The sequence below is a fragment of the Bufo bufo genome, chromosome 1 (genome assembly GCF_905171765.1).
Source record: "Bufo bufo chromosome 1, aBufBuf1.1, whole genome shotgun sequence".
Taxonomy (NCBI): domain Eukaryota; kingdom Metazoa; phylum Chordata; class Amphibia; order Anura; family Bufonidae; genus Bufo; species Bufo bufo.
In genome coordinates this window covers 96,316,797-96,338,873 of record NC_053389.1, presented here as the reverse complement: position 1 = coordinate 96,338,873, position 22,077 = coordinate 96,316,797, and the positions used below count along the sequence as shown (strand labels likewise).

The 22,077-nt window shown below is 45.4% G+C and overlaps 1 protein-coding gene across 3 annotated transcripts in view; it reads left to right on the top strand.

The window, feature by feature from the left end:
* Positions 1–22,077, top strand: part of AGRN (agrin) — a 524,915-nt gene that overhangs the window by 333,557 nt on the left and 169,281 nt on the right. For all 3 annotated transcript variants that reach the window (XM_040427048.1, XM_040427040.1, XM_040427053.1), the window contains 3 exons: positions 7,441–7,665; positions 10,880–11,104; positions 17,895–18,101. In XM_040427048.1, the coding sequence (XP_040282982.1) occupies positions 7,441–7,665; positions 10,880–11,104; positions 17,895–18,101 (657 nt within the window). The remainder of the gene's footprint in view (positions 1–7,440; positions 7,666–10,879; positions 11,105–17,894; positions 18,102–22,077) is intronic.

The following is a 22,077-nucleotide window of genomic DNA, read 5'->3' as shown; positions in this document are numbered from 1 at the left end:
GTCCATTTTACCTCCTTAGCTGGCTTGATTAATTTGCTCGTTTCCATGATTATGACCACCCTGTAATCCAGCAGCAGTGGTCGGGCTTACACTCTATAGAAAAAATTGCTGGAGTATGCACTCTCCTAGACCCCCAACCACCAGAGAGGCCGGCACCTTTTCCTATATTGTGTAAGCACAGCCATCGCTGCTGGATTTCAGGGTGGTCGTAACTCCTGGATACAAGCCGTGTATAATGTGACGGAAAAATGAATCAAACCAGCAAAGGAGGCAATATGGACAATCAAAATACATTAGTAAGTGCCTTGTATTAACTTTCTCTACATTATTAAACTATTGGTCCATTCTTTGGGTCCCCTTGAACCATTCTCGCCCCCTTTTACCCTAATAAAAACTCAGAAACCAGAGTCGGATTAAATCGGTCACAGCAGCCATTTTATTTAAAACACACAAATAACATAACTTAAATAACAATAAGTTAATCCAGACAAGGGAGGACCTAGAAGCCCCAAATTTCTTATTAACCACCAAACAACCTGGCAAATCCACCTTTGCTCCACCCGTAGAACACCAGCTCGAAGACACCAACTGATGGACACCCCTCCGAACCAACCAAGTGCCCAACCATGAGAGACCAGCCCCACCATTGAGGCCCTCCCATTCTCAAGTACCAACCCATACCACCAGCTTTGAGGACCTCCCCCCACCAACAATGCGCAACTAGACCTCTTATACCCTCAAGCTTGCATTACAAGTTACACTGACCACGCCCCATGCCACACACGATGAGGAACGATGTCAGACCACACCGTAACCATAGCTGGAAACAACGACCACCAACGCAACAGGTCAAACTTAATGTCTCTTATTAACTCCCTAACCGGCTTCATCCTTTTATCCCCAAGTCGTTACCATCGACATGTTAAACTAATATGTCAGGGGACCTGTCTAAACATGTGAAACTATGCACCTCTCTCAAAACACCTCCCCACAACATACCTCGAGACCCGAGCCACCATACGACCGCGATGTCCCTCTCAAAACCCAGTTGATGCCCGTTCGGCCGAATATCCGCCCTAATCGCTCCCCAAAAATCAAATGAGTGCCCAAGGATCCACACTAATGCCGAGTAACCTGCTAAAAATAGAACAAATAAACACATCACCGATCACACAATAATTTATTCAAGACTACCTAACCTCACACACATAGGATCGGAACCTGCTAGACTCCCATCTACCTATCCTTTTAATAACCTCATCAATCATACCCAGCCTTGCTGCCTCTGTTGCAGCCCCAATCCTAAAAGAATAGCCTGTAAAAAATTTTGGATCAATCTTCAAGCCTATCAAGCACTTCCTGAAAAACTGCCACAAACTGAAACCTTGACAAAAAGGACCCATCTTCATGTCTAAGAGGACCGCTACCCAAATTCGTACTCGACCTGTACTCCTGCAAATACTGCACTGGGCACAATGAACACCCTGGAACCAAAAACAAGCTAACACTACGTCCTCGTCCCTCCTTATTTGTCCACATCCTCCCCATACAGCCCCCCCACACACACCGCACACTTCTGCACACCAGTTCCCCCAAACGAAAAGCCCCAAAAAAGGCCAGCAAAAAAAACAACTTAAAGGGAACCTGTCACCGGGATTTTGTGTATAGAGCTGAGGACATGGGTTTCTAGATGGCCGCTAGCACATCCGCAATACCCAGTCCCCATAGCTCTGTGTGCTTTTATTGTGTAAAAAAAAACTATTTGATACATATGCAAATTAACCTGAGATGAGTCCTGTTCCTGACTCCTCTCACATACAGGACTCATCTCAGGTTAATTTGCATATGTATCAAATAGTTTTTTTTACACAATAAAAGCACACAGAGCTATGGGGACTGGGTATTGCGGATGTGCTAGCGGCCATCTAGCAACCCATGTCCTCAGCTCTATACATAAAATCCAGGTGACAGGTTCCCTTTAAGTAAACGTACTTCACCCACTGAACTACACACTGATTCTGCCTGCCCCCCAATTTTTTATAATAAAGCAAACGAAACAGGCCTCCTTCTATCTTCTGTGCGCCTACCCTTCCTCCAACCCTTCAAAACTTGCTTTACTAAGAAATACTTTTTCAACGTCTAAGAGGCCCCTTAACTTGAAACCAAAGGCCAAACCCGCAACACATCTATTCAACTGTGTGACTGGCCAAACCTCTTCTTTAATATGCCTCAAAAACGACAAAAGCGGGACTTCCCCTTTATCTACTCTCACCCCCACATTCTCACACCTCTGCGCCCAAAAACTCCAGGCTTTTTCATATGCTGCCCATGTACCTGCACTCAATGATGCCTGTAGAAGGCTCTCTACTGTACCTCCAAGCGCTCCCATAAGGACTCCAGACACTCCACCCCTTCGGAATCCTCTTCTGGTGCTAGATGACGAAAATGCTCCCACTGCGAACGAGAGAGGACATCCGCAATGCAATTAGACACCCCAGGCACATGAACTGCCACCACCCACGCGTTAAGTGATAAACAAAGCAACACCAGATGCTGCAACAACGGAACCACCAGAGGTGATGAGGTTGTCAAGCCATTGATCGCCTGTGCCACCCCCAGATTATCGCAATGAAAATGTATCTTCCTGTTCCTAAAATTATCGCCCCATAAAACCACCGCAAGGACAATTGGAAACAGTTCTAGGAGAGCCAAATTCCGCACCCAGCCCTGTAAAACCCAGGATTCAGGCCACCGACCCACACACCATTGGCCATGTCAATAAATTCCGAACCCCCCCCCCCCCCCCAGCCGCACCTAAGCAAAGAAAATGATCCAGGTAGTGAATGATGGACGAACAACCCGCCACATCAGCCAATACCCATTCCAGGAACGAACTGAACGCTTCAAAATAAGCACACGACACAGAGCAACCCATCGGCAAACACCTGTCCACGAAATACCCTCCATCCCAAAAACAACCCAGTAAATTTAAATTGTCAGGGTTAGCCGTAAGGAGGCGAAAAAAAACCTCAATGTCTGTCTTGGCCAACAAAGTACCCGGACTCAGTTTTCGCACCCATGTCATAGCCGCATCAAATGATGTATAAGCCACTGAACAAAGTTCAGATCAATACCATCATTGACCAACGCCCCTTTTGGAAAAGATAAATGGTGAATTAGCCAAAACTTGTTCAGCTCTTTTTTAGGCACTAAACCCAAGGGTGACATGACACCCTCAAATTGACTAAAGGCGGTTCCACAAATGGACCATCCATCCTGCCCAACAAAACCTCCTTCGCCAATTTTTTGGACACTACTTCTGGTTGCTCTAATGCTGAACGCAAATTTTTCTGCATGCTAACAACCTGTACGGGATTCGACGGTATACTAAAACCCCATGTGAAACCCCTTTTTTAAAAGCTCCGCCGCCTCTCGCTTAGGGAATCTATTTATATACTGTTCCATCCTTTCCACCTGCACTGGAGTCTGCCCCTTTTGCAGTGGCGTTGGCCCCTCTTTGCCTATTGCCTCTGAAGCATAGATTGGCTCCATGATTCCCGCCGCTATATGAGCATTCGTGTTTAAATTTGTATTTTGCCCCAAACTCGCAGCTTCCTTCATTAAAAAGGAAGCACAGTCCTTTTGCGGACGCCGCTTCGAAACTAACCTGACCCCCCTGGATGCCACCGAAAGGACTGCCCCTGCCTTCCCGACGCCGTCACTTTTAACCATAAACCAATGCCTTTATGGTCCCACCGGATGTTAGGGCGAACCGCTTTCCTCTGCCTAAACTGCTCATCGTAACAGAGCCAACCCAAACCCCCATAAACCCTATACGCCTCCCCTATCCCATCTAAATAGCAGAAAAGGGAGGAGCAACACTCAGGTTCCTTTTCACCAAGAGTGATGGCCAGTTCGCAGTGTTCGCCAGCGAAGACATGCGGGCTGCCATCTTGACTCACAAGTCCGGCGATGCACAGGTAAGCCCTTACCTGTGCCTGTACAGTGAGCCAGTCTGAAACAAATGCGGTCACCGGGTGCAGGCAGTTCCAAGAACTGCCTGCTCCCGGTGACCGCATTTGATTTCAGACCGGCTCGCGGCACAGGCACAGGTAAGGGCTTACCTGTGCATCCCCGGACTTGTGAGTCAAGATGGCAGCCCGCATGTGTTCGTTGGCGAACATTGCAAACTGGCCATCACTGTGCACCAATAACACTCACCAGAATGGCAAAGGCCTGTAGAAAATTTGAAAAAGTGCACGGGATCAATCTATGCCGGTGCTTTTCTTCTTCTTCCCTCTTACCCTTATCCTTCTTCGCTCTATCCAAATTAAAACGCTCTAACGGAACTAACGAAAATATATCAACGTATTCCCCTTTCCATATACGCTCCCACTCCTCCTGCTTCAAATGCACCCCTAACAGGCCTTCAAAGCATACGTATACCTCCCCTTTTGCCCCATCATCCACCTTAAGCCTATCGTCTTCCCCCTGGCCTGAGTCTGCACAGACACTGATCCCCCAGCCCGAGATGGCAGACTCCCCACTGCCCCACTCGCCCCAACACCTACCCCCCAAGCTGGTAACGGAGATAAGCCTGTCCCCCCTAAACCATTAACCCAACCCGCGAGGCTGCTCAAAAGCTGCCCCAGACCTCCAACTAACTCCCCATGACTCCCCCCATCCCCGACACCCACCAGACTGCTAACTAGTGAATGCAGGGATCCCCATAGAGTCTCACCTGGCTGCCCGGGCTCTGTGAACCCCGCAGCCGATGGTCCTGGCTCCTGACGTCCGCCCTGTCCGTCGTATCTTCTCCTCTTCGTCCTGATGACCCGCCGCTGCAAGACTGCACCCCAGCGTCGTCCATACTGGGTGCGCTCTGTGTCGTCCTTGACTCTTCTTCTTCCATATGTGCAGGTGCATCCACTTGAAAAATGTATCTATGATGAGGCCTGTGCACACTGCTGGCCTCTAGCTGCACAGGCTCGGTCCTCCTGCTGTTGCCTCCTCTCCCACACCAAGCGGGCCTCCCAGCCACCCAAAGTGGGTGGTTCGCCGTTCCCGCTCCTGATCCCATGCTGTCTGTAGGTGAGGACAGAGGGGTGGCCCCCCTGCCCTGCTCTGGGCTCCGCCGCGCTAGGAGATTCCTTCCACGCCCGGAGGATGCATGTCTAGGCTGACTGCCTTCCCTCTTTGTGGAGGGTCCCTGGAGGGGCTCTCTATTCAGCGTTGAGCCCTGGGGGCCTCACTAAGGCTAAGGCGCGCCGGCGGATGTACCCGCCACGGCCGTCTCACCTCCGACTGTGGGCCTGACTTACCCGCCGCCTTCCACTGCAGCATGCGAACTACTGGACTCCGCTGCCGCCCTCAATCTCCCGATCATCGCGTCCACGAACTCCATAGGTACCGCAGCTCGTCTCAACTATATATCTAAAATAGCGCCCTTCCCCACCAACTGCCCTCACTTATAAATCCTTAACCCCTCTGCACACACCCCCTTCACCACTATAATTAACCCATTGGTTCCTCATCCCCTCGCCAAAATTTCATCATGTGGGGCCTCCCCTAAAGCTAAAGCCCCAGTACGGCCCATTCTTGACAAATGCCATTTGCTGAAGTGAGACAACCCCTTTAAGCTCCAAGTTTACAATAGTTTATCTTGACCTAGCAACATTGTATTACAGTATCTCTCTAAAGTTATATGGGTCAGTATATAGTAAGATCACAACCTATGCCTGACCTGATACCTATGGGTGAGGTATAGCCGATGCATGGGATTGAATCCGTTGTAGTCATCAAGTAAGAAAATTATATCTTAAAGAGGACCTTTCACTGATTCTTACCCTATGAACTAAGTATACAGACATGTGGAGCGGCGCCCGGGGATCTCACTGCACTTACTCTTATCCCCGGGCGCCGCTCCGTTCTCCTGCTATGCCCTCCGGTATCTCCGTTCCCTAAGTTATAGTAGGCGGAGTCTGCCCTAGCGCTGGCCAATTGCATTGCAGAGCTCACAGCCTGGGAGAAAATAACCTCCCAGGCTGTGAGCTCTGCTCTGCGATTGGCCAGCGCTAGGGCAGACTCCGCCTACCATAACTTAGGTACTGGTATCTCCGCCTACTATAACTTAGTGAGCGGAGATACCGGAGGGCATAGCAGGAGAACGGAGCGGCGCCCGGGGATAATAGTAAGTGCAGTGAGATCCCCGGGCGCCGCTCTACATGTCTGTATAGTTAGTTCATAGGGAGGATAAGGGCAGTGGATGGCTGATGTACTGTATATCCAACAGATGGCATTCGTAGATATATCTGTCCAATGTTATACATGTTCGTTTTAAAGGTCATCTGTCAGCAGTTCTGTATCTATGACACTGGCTGACCTGTTACATGTGCACTTGGCAGCTGAAGACATCTGTGTTGGCCCCATGTTCATATGTGCCCACATTGCTGAGAAAAGTGATGTTTTAATCTATGAAAATTAGCCTATAGGAGAAACAGGGGCGTTACCATTACTCCTGGAGGCTCTGCTCTCTTTGCAACTCCACTTTGACAGGGCCAGGCAGTGAAAACGTCTGTCAATCAAAGTGTTGGCCCTGTCAATCAAAGTGTTGCAAAGAAAGTGTTGGGCCACCATTCTAGTCTTGTATTGCGCCTCTCCAACTAAACCTTTACACTTTGTGAGTAATCCTGCTTCATGGTCAGGCTGCCACTAGGAGTTTAGCACTGTGTAAAGTATAAAAATTTTAGAAAACCAAATCCAACAAGTACTTATGACCACTTACTTTAGAATTAATTATTTGAAGTTCACTGACATAGCTCAATCAAAAAATTATTAATTTTTTCAAGAAAATTATGATGTCTGTTATTAGTCTATATGGACATTGCTATCTATTCCTTGAGGCTAGCTCTTCAAACAGGTTGGAAACCAAGGCTCACAAGTTGACATTAGCGCCCGTACTCTTCCTGGACTGTGATATTCTTTTAACGTCTAATGTCCATTGTACAAATAGTCAGTAGGCAGAGTGGAAATTGACCTGGTGACCATCACAGTTTGTCGTTCCTTATATTCATTTTCTGCAGTGATTTCTCAGTAGTGATCCTGTGATGTACAATGCTTCACTACACCTCACCTGATTAGAGCACTGTGATTCTTATTGTCAATGGCCTCTGATTGCATTGACACTCATCCCTGGGGTTTCTGCATTATGTATTCGCTCACATCAGTGCTTGTCCCCAGTGGGGCTCACAATCTAATTTTCTTACAGCAGGCATATACTCTAAGGTTAATCTTATTAACATGGATATATTTAACGGTGACTTGATTTGAACTCTCAGCCTCAGAGCCTTAGTGCTACCTACTGTGTCTTGATCAGTTATTAGTACAATTAGGATAGCATTGTCATGCAGTAAGTGTGGTTCTGTATCTTCTCTCATGCAGGTTCCAGGGACCCTTGTTCTTCAGTGTCCTGCAGCTATGGAAGCACCTGTGTACGCTCGGCAGATGGGCAAACCGCAAAGTGTGTCTGCCCAACCACCTGTGCTGGCCTGCCAGAGAATGTGGTCTGTGGCAGCGATGGAAAAGACTACCGGAACGAATGTGCGCTGAACAAGCAGGCCTGTGACAGTCAGGAGAACCTCTACAAGAAGTTTGAGGGGCCATGTGGTGAGTAATAATGCTGTAACCATATATTTGTGACATTATAAACCTATATTCATTTACCTGCACAAATAGCCCAAATTCTTTTTTTTTTTGCTTTAAATCAGGTTTAAAGGGGTTGTCTTAGTGCCTTTTCTACATGATAAATGGCATTTTCTGAAGGGAGACAACTCCTTTAAGACTGTTTTATACTGAGAACCTATCCTCCGCCGATCAGCTGTTTAAGGACGCTGTGGCGCTTCGTTGAGCACTGTGGCCATCTAGCCTAAGCGAAGCTCAGTCCCATTCAAGTGAATGGGGCTGAGCCACGACACCGAACACAGCCGCTATACAAAGGATGGCGCTCTGCTCGGTAAGCTGTGAGGAGCCAGCGATCTCGTCAAACTGCTGATTGGCGTGGGTCCCTGGTGTCGTAGACCTTTGATCAGATAATGATGACCTAACCTGAGGATAGGTCATCAGGATAAAACAGACGGAAAACTCTTTTACACATGTATGATAAACTGTTCATAAGACCCGGGGTTGTTTTGACCCTTTCAGAGGATGTAGCGCCACTTGATTTACCTCATGTATTTAATTTGCTATTGTTACATAAAATGTCATCATGTCTAAATATAAAATGCACGCACTCCAACGCAATGTATTGTTCTGTGATTGCATTGATTTTAGGGTGGGCGAGTTTAAAAATGAGCAAACCGATTTCTACTTGGCGTAGCCAGTGATATATGTTATACACGTATGGGTATAGGGACGCCTGTTCTAATGATCTTTGTGCACTTAAAGCACCCCTCTGGTTCTTGGTAGAAATCTCACTATGCCTGACTGCTGAATTCACTGACTAAGAATGTACAGTGAAAATGCCTGGTGTCCTCCGTTTCAATGTCGCTGGGCTGCAATTTGTCCCATTCACAGTCCCCTCTTCTTGTGTGTAAAATAGCCACAGGATTCTCAGATTACCATATGAGCAGTGTGTTTCGGTAGTCCAAAACCCCCCCGGACCAGTGCTGATGATGTCAGCACTGTGCCCATCTGATGTTCTACCCTCCCAGGTAATTTTACCTACATAAAGAGGGGATTAGAATTGCAGTAGTAACGCTGATATCGAGGGCATAATGGCCAACTTTTACTAATGTGATTGCCTCAAAAAATTTGACGCAGTTTGGTGTATTTTTGGTGCAACTAGTTTTGGACATATTTTGTAACAAAAGCATCAAAAAGGAAAATCCCATTCTGCATGTATAGTGATTTTTTTTCTGTGAACCGTGGGAGTGTCTTTAAAGGGGTTTTCCGAGATTTTTATTCTGATGAGCTATCCTCGAGATAGGTCATCAGTATCTGATCAGTGTGGGTCCGACACCCGAGACCCCTGCCGATCAGCAGTTTGACAAGGCAGCTTCGCTTACAGTAGCGCTGCGGCCTTCTCTGTGCTTTTCCTAGGCCAAGTGACAACACGTTCATGTGTCAAGTGGCCTAGGAGCAGCTTAGCCCCATGCAAGTGAATGGGGCTGTGCGTGATACCAAGCACAAATGCTATACAATGTACAGCTTGGTGAGTACGAAGAAGGCAGCGGTGCTCACAACAGCTGATTGGCGGGGGTCCCTGCGTGTCAGACCCCCACCGATCAGATAATGATGACCTATCCAGAGAATTGGTCATCACTAAAAAAAAAAAATTCTTGGAAAACCCTTTTACTGTATCTACCATTACATTTTCCTATCGTTATAATAAAACCTATTTATGATGGAGGCAGGTTGTTTCATTGAAGAGCATAGATTCATATTAGTAACAATCTATTCAGAAATATAGGCAAGGAGACCTTAGTCAAGTAGAGAACAGGGATCTCTAAATCCCAGCTTCATTAAAACCCATGTATTATTACTGGTATAAATAATAATACATATAGAGCAATTACCAGACTCAGTAAGAATACACAATATACACAGACGCTTGGGAGGAATTGAAGCTGTCGAAGCTGCAGAGGGCAATGGCAAATAACCTACAGTATGTATCCGAGACATGACATAGAGATATACATATTCATATAGCCAGATCGAGACATAGATATGTTATCATATGATAAGAAATAGCATGGCCTTCCCCTGAGTTATAAGCCTGAGTGTAACAATAAGAGAAGAAATAATTGCCAAATTGCTTATAGGTGATGGATCTCTGCTGGGAAAAGCCAACTGCCTGCTCCGAGTGAATTCTCTGTATCTCATTTAGTGCCTATTTTTTGCTTGTATTCCCTCAAGACAGTTATACCAATATACTCTGTAGTGAATTTCATCTTTCAAAATGTGTATATTGTATATCTAGATTAATATCTAGGAACACTGAGCCAATATAAGCTAAATATACTTACTGTGTGTTATCTGGGTGAGAAAATTCTAGATTCTGTGCTATCATCAATTCTAAATACAGCTTTATAAAAATACTTTTCAGAAAAACAAGTACAGTAAAATTCCAAAATCCCAACATATCCATGACCAGTGCTAAGCACTAACCACCACCTTGCCCAGTAGGGCACCCAGATACTAGGTATCCAGTGATACAGAGAATCAAATTCTATTTGAATAGTCAGCCACCTGAATGTCCAGTTATGCTTGTCTAGCCCTTTTATTTCATAGGTGCACATCACCTACAGGGTGATGGAATCTGTGATGAAGGCTTCAGTGTAGATGTGAATAGATCCTTAAGATGCCCATACACCTTCAATTGCTGCTGGTGGAGCGCTATCTCTTCTGACTCCTCCATACACATAGGCTAGGCATCTATGTGTTTTAAAAAAGAAAGCCACTGCCAGGCACTTCCTCAGTATGATCTGGAATTGAAATTCAACATTCCCAAAGCTTCTCTACCACAACACCATCTGTCGCGAAAGAGTCAGGAGCTCCCCATACACATTAGACTGTTGTCCGCTCCCACTGGAATTTTTGATCGAGAATACGGTATAATGTGTATGGGGGCCCCTAGTTTACCTGTCTTATGTGTTCTTTAGAATGAGTAGCTTCCTACACCCAGAATGTAATTAACTTAGTGGCATATCTGAAGACAGGTGCCGTACCATGGTTTGGGGCAAAAGCAGCACCACAATAGGGGGACAATTATAATTTTTGCTATACGTTCCCTTTCTATTTATTTGGAAAGTTTCTGAGTTTGAATGATGGAACTAAAAGGCATAATATACATTACTTGCTAACATGTACCCTGTATTTCTAGATCCTTGTAAGAATGCCCTAAATGACATGAATCGAGTGTGCAGGGTAAACCCACGCACTCTCAAAGTGGAAATGCTCTCACGGCCAGAGAACTGTCCAGCCCGGAGAGAACCTGTGTGTGCTGATGATGGAGTGACATACGACAATGAATGCATTATGACCAGGAATGGAAGCATTCGAGGAATAGAACTGATGAAAGTGCGCTCTGGCCAGTGCCAGGTCCAGGGTAAGATAAAACACTCCGTCTCTTGGATTTTTGAGCTCAGTGAGTGAAGTGCAAAGTAGTGGAATGAGCAAATTATAACAGATGCACCATCAAATACAGGGCACTCTTCTATAGCAGTGGTGCCCAACCATTTTTCGTCTGAGGGCCACACTAGACTTGGTATAAATTTTGCGGGCCGGAACCAGGTAGCTTTGCCAGAAAGAAATGCAAATGCCATGAGGGGGCACGTGTGAGCATTACTACTGTGAAGAGGGCACATATCTGGAATAACTACTGTGAGGGGGCACATATCTGGGCATAACTACTGTGAGGAGGGCACATATCAGGGTATAACTACTGTGAGCTGTGAGGAGGGTACATATCAGGGCATAACTACTGTGAGCTGTGAGGAGGGTACATATCAGGGCATAACTACTGTGAGGGGGCATGAGTGAGCATTACTACTGTGAAGAGGGCACACATCTGGCATAACTACTGTGAAGGGGCACATATCTGGGCATAACTACTGTGAGGGGGCACATATCAGGGCATAACTACTGTGAAGAGGGCACATATCAGGGCATAACTACTGTGAGGAGGGCACATATCAGGGCATAACTACTGTGAAGAGGGCACATATCAGGGCATAACTACTGTGAAGAGGGCATATATCTGGGCATAACTACTGTGAGGGGGCACATATCTGGGCATAACTACTGTGAGGGGGCATGTGTGAGCATTAAGTCTGTGAAGAGGGCACATATCTTGGCATTATTACTGTGAGGGGGCATGTGATGTATACATGTGTGTAATGTATGTAGTGCAGTATGTGATGATCACACACTGCACTACATACATTACACACATGTATACATCACATACTGTGCTGTCACCTTCTTCTGCAGGTCTACCTTGATGTCTGGTCTTTAGGCTTCAGTCAGATCCTCCACCGCCATGCTTGCGCCGTGTGCCTGACAACACCAGGAGCTGGCCCCTCCTCCTTTCATCTCCCGCCAGCTTCTCCTACAGCAGGGCGCTCTATCGCTCCAGTGCCCGCCCAATCTTAACAATCAGGGGCGTAGCTAGAAATGACTGGGCCCCATAGCAAAAAAAAATTATGGGCCCCCCTCCCGGATCTCCCACCCCCACATACATATTGGACCTCCCACCCCTTCCAGAGCTCCCACCCAAACACCCCTCCAGGACCTCCCACCCCAACATCCCCCTAAGTGTCGTCCACAGATCCCCCCACTAAGTGTCGTCCACAGATCCCCCCACTAAGTGTCGTCCACAGATCCCCCCCCAAGTGTCGTCCACAGATCCCCCCCAAGTGTCGTCCACAGATCCCCCCCTAAGTGTCGTCCACAGACCCCCCCCCTAAGTGTCGTCCACAGACCCCCCCCCTAAGTGTCGTCCACAGACCCCCCCCCTAAGTGTCGTCCACAGACCCCCCCCCTAAGTGTCGTCCACAGACCCCCCCCCCTAAGTGTCGTCCACAGATCCCCCCCTTCAGTGTCGTCCACAGATCCCCCCCTTCAGTGTCGTCCACAGATCCCCCCTTCAGTGTCGTCCACAGATCCCCCCCTTCAGTGTCGTCCACATATCCCCCCCTTCAGTGTCGTCCACATATCCCCCCTTCAGTGTCGTCCACATATCCCCCCTTCAGTGTCGTCCACAGATCCCCCCCCCCTTCAGTGTCGTCCACAGATCCCCCCTTCAGTGTCGTCCACAGATCCCCCCCTTCGTGTCGTCCACAGATCCCCCCCTTCAGTGTCGTCCACAGATCCCCCCCCTTCATGTCCTCCACAGATCCCCCCCGCTAAGTGTCCTCCACAGATCCCCCCCTTCAGTGTCGTCCACAGATCCCCCCCTTCAGTGTCGTCCACAGATCCCCCCTTCAGTGTCGTCCACAGATCCCCCCCTTCAGTGTCGTCCACAGACCCCCCCTTCAGTGTCGTCCACAGACCCCCCTTCAGTGTCGTCCACAGACCCCCCTTCAGTGTCCTCCACAGATCCCCCCCTTCAGTGTCCTCCACAGACCCCCCCCTTCAGTGTCCTCCACAGATCCCCCACCCTTCAGTGTCCTCCACAGATCCCCCCTTCAGTGTCGTCCACAGACCCCCCCTTCAGTGTCCTCCACAGATCCCCCCTCTTCAGTGTCCTCCACAGACCCCCCCCCCCCTTCAGTGTCCTCCACAGATCCCCCCCTTCAGTGTCCTCCACAGATCCCCCCCCTTCAGTGTCCTCCACAGATCCCCCCCTTCAGTGTCCTCCACAGATCCCCCCCCTTCAGTGTCCTCCACAGATCCCCCCCCTTCAGTGTCCTCCACAGATCCCCCCCCTTCAGTGTCCTTCACAGATCCCCCCCTTCAGTGTCCTCCACAGATCCCCCTCCCCCTTCAGTGTCCTCCACAGATATCCGCCCTCAGTGTCATCCACAGATATCCTCCCCACCCAGAGCCGCTTCCTAGCTAATTTTTTCACTGCACTTGCCTCTGTGAAATTGAAGAGAAGCGCCGAAATCTCGCTGTGCGAGATTACGGCGCTTCTCTTCAATTTCACAGAGGCAAGTGCAGTGAATAAATTAGCTAGGAGGCTAAAGTCCGGTCACTGCGCGGGCCGCATGACACGGCTTCGCGGGCCGTAGGTTGGGCATCACTGTTCTATAGTATATGACATACAGATGTTAGCTTTACTATATTCACTTTTCCTGGTGTTTTCCTTCATTTTTTATGTATTTTTTAATTTAAGGGGGTTGTTCGACATCAATGAAAAAATAAATTGATTATCAGTACCTGATTCGTAAGAGTCCAACTCCCGACACCACTACCAATCAGCTGTTTGAAGAGGCCGCTGTACTTCTCATGTGATCATCGTGGCCTCTTCACAGTATACCAAGCACAGTGCTGTACATTGTATAGTGGCTGTGCTTGGTATTGTAGCCCAGGCCTATTTACTTAAGTGGGACTGAGCTGCGCCTAGGCTATATGAATGATGAATGTGAAGTCTGTGGCCTAGGAAGAGGCCACAGCACTCACCAGAGCGCAGCAGCCGCTTCAAACAGCTGATAGGCGAGGGTCCTGGGAGTCCGACCCCCACCAATCAGATATTGATGACCTATGCTGGGGATGAGACATCACATCAATGTTCTAGTCCAGGAAAAACCCATGTAATGAAGGGTGTGAAAAAACATAGAAAAAAATCACTCACCTTTTGAAAGTCCCGCTATTCACATGTCTCCTGCGGTTTCCAATCCCTACTGAGCTGGAATTGAGGACTTCCCATCCATGGTCATGTGGTCACTGTGACTAATCACTGGCCTCAGTAATGATTTGTGCACATGGCCACAGACCTCTCTCTTTCTGGTCTGGCGGAGACTGGAAACTGCTGGGGTGCTGGAACCGTGGGACTTTCAAGGTGAGTTATTTGTTTTTACAATTTTTTACTAACTTTCCTTCCCTTTATTAATTTTTTAAATTTATGTCTAACAACCCAGATCCAGAATGTAGCGAGAGATACAGTTTTGGGCATATGTGGGAAGATGGTGCCATTCTTTGTTACACAATACAGCACTGCAGTCTGAACCAGTAAATCAATATCTTCCTGACACTGTCGCAGTCTGAATAGAAGTATTTCTAACACAAAGAAAGTGTTCTTACAGTGAAATGACACTTATGTGGTTGGGAAACATTTAAATGGAGGTCTGTGATGGCACTTTACCATCGATTTGTGTGACAGTAAGTGTGCTTTCAGAGATTCCGAATAAAAGAATGCAAAGAATCATCAAACAATATGGGACCTTCTTCTGTAGAGATACTCAGAATAAACCTCTATATGAAATTGCTAAAAATGTACATTTAGATACATATTTATGGAGAAATTACACACATAGCCCTCATATCCGTAATTAGCAAAAAAAATTGTATCAAGTACACCTTGTTCTGCAGATAGCTACATGCTATCACAAATATTCCATTCATGTGGCTTTTTACATAACCCTTAAGGATGCAGCCTTGTTTGGGTCTTATAGGGGTTCTGCAGTTTTAGTTTTATTACTGATAATCTATCCTCTCGATAGATCATCAGCATCTGATCGGCGGGGGTCCGACACCTGGGGACCCCTGCCAATCAGCTGTTTGAGAAGGCAGCGGCACTGGCAGTAGCGTTGCGACCTTCTCTCTGTTTCCCGCAGGCCCAATGACGTCACAACTAGTATCACTGGCCAGGGCATGGCTAAGAGGATAGATCATCGGTAAAAAAAACTGCTGAACCTTTTAATGCTCAGCAATTTGTACTCCACATTTTAAAAGCAATAATTTTTTTAACGTTTTTCTGTAGATGTAGCCTAGGGTTTGTTTTATGCGGGGCAAGTTTTTTTAATGGTTCATGTGATGAATTAAATAACTTTAATAACATTTTTGGGGCGACAGTGTCAATAAACAATGCAACTCTGCAATTATATATTTGGACAGATTGGGCCATTTACTTCACTTGTTTTCCCATGTTGTACGCAAATGAGGACTCAAATGGGTGTATCCGGGTAAACAAAGCTGATGAAGTTTCAATGTCACCCATGGGCCAAGCTAAATATTTTGTTCTTCACAAGTGGCCAAATTAGCAGGGAAGCTTGTGACCTCGAAGTGAGCTTGGGACTGGTGCACTAGCCCCCATTTTTGCCTACTGTGCAAGTATTTCTGTGTGGCCTATGAATAATGTTGACGTGTCATTCATGTCATTGAAAAAACCAGAGTAATGGCTGAGTGAAAGTTCAGCAAGGCCCTTTGTCCAGATACTCCCATGGACACTTGAGAAGTCACCTACAGTAGAGGAGTTTTTAAAAGTTCATTTTAGAAGCTGTGCAACAATGCTGTTGACTAAATGATTTAAGGTCAGAAATCATGGCGGATGGTGGCAGTTTCAGTTAAAGGGAACCTGTCACCAGTTTTATGGTGTCCTAACTAAGGGTAACATAAATAAGTGACTGATTCTCTTAACAAAATGCTGGATCACTTTCTTTAATTGACCCAGTCAATCTGCCAACATCTTGTATTGAAAAGCTCCAGCTGATAATGATGAGTCCTGAATATTCATGAGCTCCTGATTCTCCCCGCCTACCTGCTGCTGAATGACAGTTTTTTTCCATATGAATCAGCAGCAGGTGGGCAGGGGAGTGGCTATAGCTCTGAATTAAATATACGCTGGACTCAATGACATCACGCTGGACTCAAATCAGCTCATTAGCATGTGGCATCTTTGTGTGTATATTATGAGGTAACCATCTGTCACACCAGTAAGTGAATACATCTAAGGCACTTTTTAGTAGTTAATGACTGTATATAATTAGTTAGATTATAATCAAATATCCACATGACAGGTTCCCTTTAAAGGGGTTGTCTCACTTCAGCAAGTGGCATTTCTTATGTAGAGAAAGTAAATACAAGGCACTTACTAATGTAGTGTCATTCACCATATTGCCTCCTTTGCTGGCTAGATTCATTTTTCCATTACATTATACACTGCTAGTTTCCATGGTTACGTCCACCCTACAATCCATCAGTGGTGGTGGTCGTGCTCGCACACTATAGGAAAAAGCACTAGCCTATGTTAGGTCTTACGTTACCAACCACCAAATATGTAGGTCAGCACTTTTTCCTATAGTGTGCAAGCACGGCCACCACTGATGGATTTCAGGGTGGTCATAACCATGGAAAAGAGCAGTGTATAATGTGAAATGTGGAAAAATGAGTCCAGCCAAACGAAGCAATATGGATAATGACAATAAATTAGAAAGTGGTTTGTACTAACTTCCTCTACATAATAAATGCTATTTGCTGAAGTGAGACAACCCCTTTAAGGAAACGTTTCACAGGAAAATTAAAATGTGACACTGTATCATATATTATCAACACGCTTACCATTGGGGGCTCTTCTAAAATACAAAGATTGGCTAAAGTGGACATGCAATATGAAAAAATTCTAATGTGAACAACCAGCCCACTATTTTGGATTTAAAAGATCCATTCCTGACGTCAAGTGCATGGCAGCTAACCTCATATCGGCCACGGAATCTAATAAGCAGTTGCTTCTATGAAAACTTCATAATTTCTTCTCCGGCACACAACTTGGTAAAATACCACATTTACTACCTCAAAAATAAAAAACATCACAAGTATACAAAGTCCAAGTAGACTTTACGCTTTTCATACAGAGCAGTCTGTCGTTAGTCATAGCATTATGTAAACCTAATTACGGTTTGTCTAGGAAAGAATATGTATCCAGCAAAAAGGATGAACTATAAGTAAAGGCAGACTGCACTGTCCAAAATGCATGAGAGTCTCCTAGGACTTTTTGTACTTGTGATGTGTTTAATTTTAAGATAATATATGTAGGTTTTCAAGATGTGCGTCGGAGAAGAAATCCTAATGTTCTCATAAACATAACTGTCTAAGGTGTACAACACTTCAAACTATGGTCTGCTTCTTTCTCAAGTATTGTATTCTGGTAGGAATTTATGAGCCTTGGCCCTTAGGCCTTTTTATTTTTGATCTCAACACTGTCAACACCGTTAGAGATATAAAAACCTAAAACAGTTTGGATGACAATGGGCTTAATAGATGTTGGCCGCAATCAAAGCAATATATTTTGTACATGTAGAAGTTAAAGATGTTACATGATAAATGACATTATGGACACACTTTTGAAGCTAGGTTATCACTTTATGTACAAAAATTAAGTTAAATCCTATGCTGATCAAGCCAGAATATGTGTGTGTGAGTCTTTATTTCTTACTTTCCCTTTGCTCCTTTGCTAGACAAATGCAAAGATGAATGTAAGCACAATGCTGTGTGCCTTAATCGTCGAGGAGTCACCCGCTGCTCTTGTGACCGCATTACTTGTGACGGTGCCTACAAGCCTGTCTGCGGCCGGGACAGTCGCACTTATGCCAATGACTGCGAGAGGCAAAAAGCTGAGTGCATCCAGAAAACAGTCATTCCAATGAAACACAAAGGTCCATGTGGTAAGTACATACCCCTGCTCACCTCTTATATGTTATGTATGATCCTCACAATGTTCCATATGTGAAGGTAAGAATTCCTCATGTTTATTGTGTTCTTGTTTACCAAACAGAGCTGCAATGAGCTTTTTACATAGAACATAGAAACATCACAAATTAGTTGGTGGGAGGGCAGAATTAGGAATAAGGGTGCAGGGGGGGGGGGGGGCGGGGTTCATTTCCTTTGCTTGTCCATGTCTCTCCTCTTACATATCTTCATCTCCATTTGGATTCTGCATCTTGCCACTTATGTCAATGTTCTTTGACCTTTTCTTGTGCAGCGCCAATAAAACATATTGATATGTGTATCTTCTCCTGTTCTTCCTAATGTCTTGCTTTCTTCTCTCTGTCTCTGTCTCTCCCTCATAGAGAAGTTGTACAGTGGGTAAATTTCAGCTGGTGACCAGATAAGGTTCGGAACCAACTGGGGATTGCTTATCCTCATAAGGCAAAACAAAATTGTGTAATCTTTGCTAATGAAGCCTTATCCTGTTCTCTCCCTTGCTACAATGGATATTTGCTCCTTTTTTCCTATTTTCAGACCTTTGGCTGCTGTTTTTCTTAAAGCTGTCCAAGGAGAACCTGCAGCTTTTATTCTTACTTGAAAATGTGGGGTGTGGGCTTGGTAGGAGCTTATAGACCCAGGGAATTGCTTTGAATGTTCCCCCACATAATTGGCTGACCTGCTCTATATAAGACATTATTTTTCCATGTGTGCCCCCCTTTCCTTGTATTTTGTGTCTTTCTTTTCAGCCGAGGCTCTGTGGAGTAAGGATGGATGTCCCCCCTTGGTTGCTTTCTTCTCAGTGTCTGTGAGGTCTTCAGTCTGAGGTCTGCTGTCTAAACCATATGTCCCCCTCCAGACACTTATTTCTCCTCCCAACTCTTCTTCATCCACAGCTTGCTCTCCATTAATTAGTGTGTGGATGAAAATCCCTATGCTTTTCTGAGCTCACTTCCAGGCTACTGCATTGGTGCAGCTTGGGCTTCTACCAACCTTTTAGCTCCTTCCTTAATCCACTTGTTTGTGCTGATTCGTTCTGTGCTTGTTGCCTGTTTATGTATTGGTGCATTGCAAGAAAAATCCTTACGAAATCCTCGAGTACAAATCGTAGTTTATACCAGGCATGCTCAACCTGCAGCCCTCCAGCTGTTGCAAAACTACAACTCCCAGCATGCCCGAACAGCCTACAGCTATCAGCCTACAGCAGGGCATTGTGGGAGTTGTAGTTTTACAACAGCTGGAGGGCCGCAGTTTGAGCATGCCTGGTTTATACCAAGCAAACAGTCTGCTGTATTGTTGCAAAGGGCTAAGCTGCAAGAAGAACCTTCCTCAAAAGCTCCTAAATTGGTCAACATGCATGTCAGTACTCAGATGGCCAGTCTGCAGTCTACAGCCGCTGTTGTATCGTAGGAATTGTTGTATTGGGTATAGTATCATATAGCTGTAAAAGGGATCCAAATGGGCTGGCAAGAAGTTGAAGGCTATGAGTGAAATCATGAGTTGGCACTAGAGAGTCCAATGAGGCATGAATATATCCAATTCCAGTATAATAATGAAATGTGTTATGAGAATGTTCCTAGGGCAATGTGTTCTTTAATGTTAATCGCCAACTTCCCTTAACGGAAACCTGTCAGGACAAATTACACTCTTTAAGTGCCATCACATACTTATACTGTCAACGATTTTCTATTTGTTAAACTTGTCCCTATATCTATCATTAATTTCTCCATTATCTAATAAAATAAGTAGGAACATATCACATGCCATGTGCAGCAAATTACTAGTAAAGAGTCATGGAGGTGGTGCTGCCAACTCAGAGGGTCACGGTGGCAGGTTGCTAATTTATGCCCTTTCTTGGGTTGATTGACATCTCACAGGTCAGGATACATTATTACAAGTCAGTTCCAGTAGCACCCGACCGATGTAACTCTTCAGAGGAGCGGTATCACCGGTTATTTGCAGGTGGCGCGTAGTGTGTTGCATCATAGACATAGGGAAATGTTTAGAAAACTAATCCTCAATAGTATAAGGTTTTAGGGATATTATTTGTTCTGACAGGTTCCCTTTAGCACATTTATTCCCAGCATAAGAACCTCTTCAGATCGGTGTGCAGAAACTGTAAGGGTGTCGTCTAAAATGGACCCATAGGCATTCCATTTGGTGCCATATGGACGGTGTTTGTATGATGCCGTATAACAAAATTATTTCCCCTAAAAATAATTATTTTGGGGGAGAATTGCTTCATAATCATAATGATATGAATGAATAATTGTAATATAATGAAGAAAATGTTTCCAGATTATTGAACCGTGCCTGAGGTAAAGACTACACCACCAGAGCAAGCCCTGCGTAGCCACTGAACAAGCAGGGACCGCTGGGAGATTTCAGCTGAAGCCTGCGAATTGTGGCTATAATACAGGCTGTAACTCAGGATTAGTACGAGATAAATAATGCAGGATATACTGTATTTACAAAGCTACTCAAGCTCCAGCTTTCGAGCCATTTATTAAAGTGTGTGTTACAGACATGCTTTTATCAGAAATACTGACCTGCCGGGGATATTCAGTGATGCAACATAAGAAACTGCGTTCAGCCATTTCTGTAATGCCCAGACCTAAACAGGTTAAACAGTCTCCGTATGTGGCAGAGCTGTCACGCATCAGCCTCTGTCATGCATTATAGCTTTAGCATGATCCATGAATAATGTTCCAACACTTCCAAATCAGAATGGCACATTGACGCCCCATACGTATGATTGCAGCCCCCATGCCTATCCCAGGTTTGTCCTCCTCATCACACCTTGATAAAATGCTAACCTGCTCTTATCTTTGTGTCATTGATTTTTTTTTTTCCTGTTCTGAATTTAACTGAAGTCATCGCTGGCACTTATGCTACCAGGGCGTTCATCTCCCGAACATAATCGTATCGCATACCTGGAACATTTTCTTCCCACCTGAAGATATTTTTAGTTGTGCTTTGTAAAATCTATTTCTGTTTCTAGTTCATGCAATAGCTGCCTCATGGTCCATATGCACACTTTCCAAAAGCCTGCACATAACTTTACAGCCTAATATATCTATAATATACCATTCAAATGCAATCTACTAATATAAAGTAAAGATGTGTGGTGCTGATGTCACAGGGTACACATCCATCAGAACCACGAGAAGGGCAGAAGTAGGAATCTGTAGAAAATAGAAACAGGTGGGGGGGGGGGGGGGGGGTGCCATATGTGCTTCATAATCTGCATCCTGTGACTACGATGGATGCATATAAAGCAATGCAATGAACACCTTCTGGTGGCTCCAGGTCATGGTGCTCTCCTCCTCCAACTCATTCCCAGCAGTGGTTGAAGGTAAAAGGGGCATAGATAAATTTGGTCATGCTTCATATTTTCATTTGGTACGAGTAGAATATATTACCAAAATATTTAATTCTGGTGCACAGAAGAGGAAAAGAAGGACATTCCTAAATTATCCGATTATGGGATATGATTTCTACCGCTTCACTTTTAATTAGTGACTCCAAAATGTTATCCTACCATTATTGCCATACAGTAAGTGCATACAGTAAGTGCTCAATCTAAACCAGAGTATGTACAGACTATATGACCCCCTATGCTGAAATGGGCTCTCTGACTCTTACTAATTCAAATGTCACCTTACTTAGCATGGGGTTTCCGTTCATGGTAATGTTTGTATGTACGTACTTTCCACTTGGCCATTATATTGCTCTTCGAAGGGTTGTTTGAGGTCAATAAAAACTCGGGCAGCCCCTGTAAATGTGCTAAATTAACAAACAGCCCCTTAGATCTTAGTGGTAGTGCGGGGTAATTACTACTGCTCTTGAACAGGTTGTAATTACACTGTAATATAATAATTATTTATTTATATAGCGCCACCATATTCCGCAGCGCTTTTCAAATTCATAGGGTTC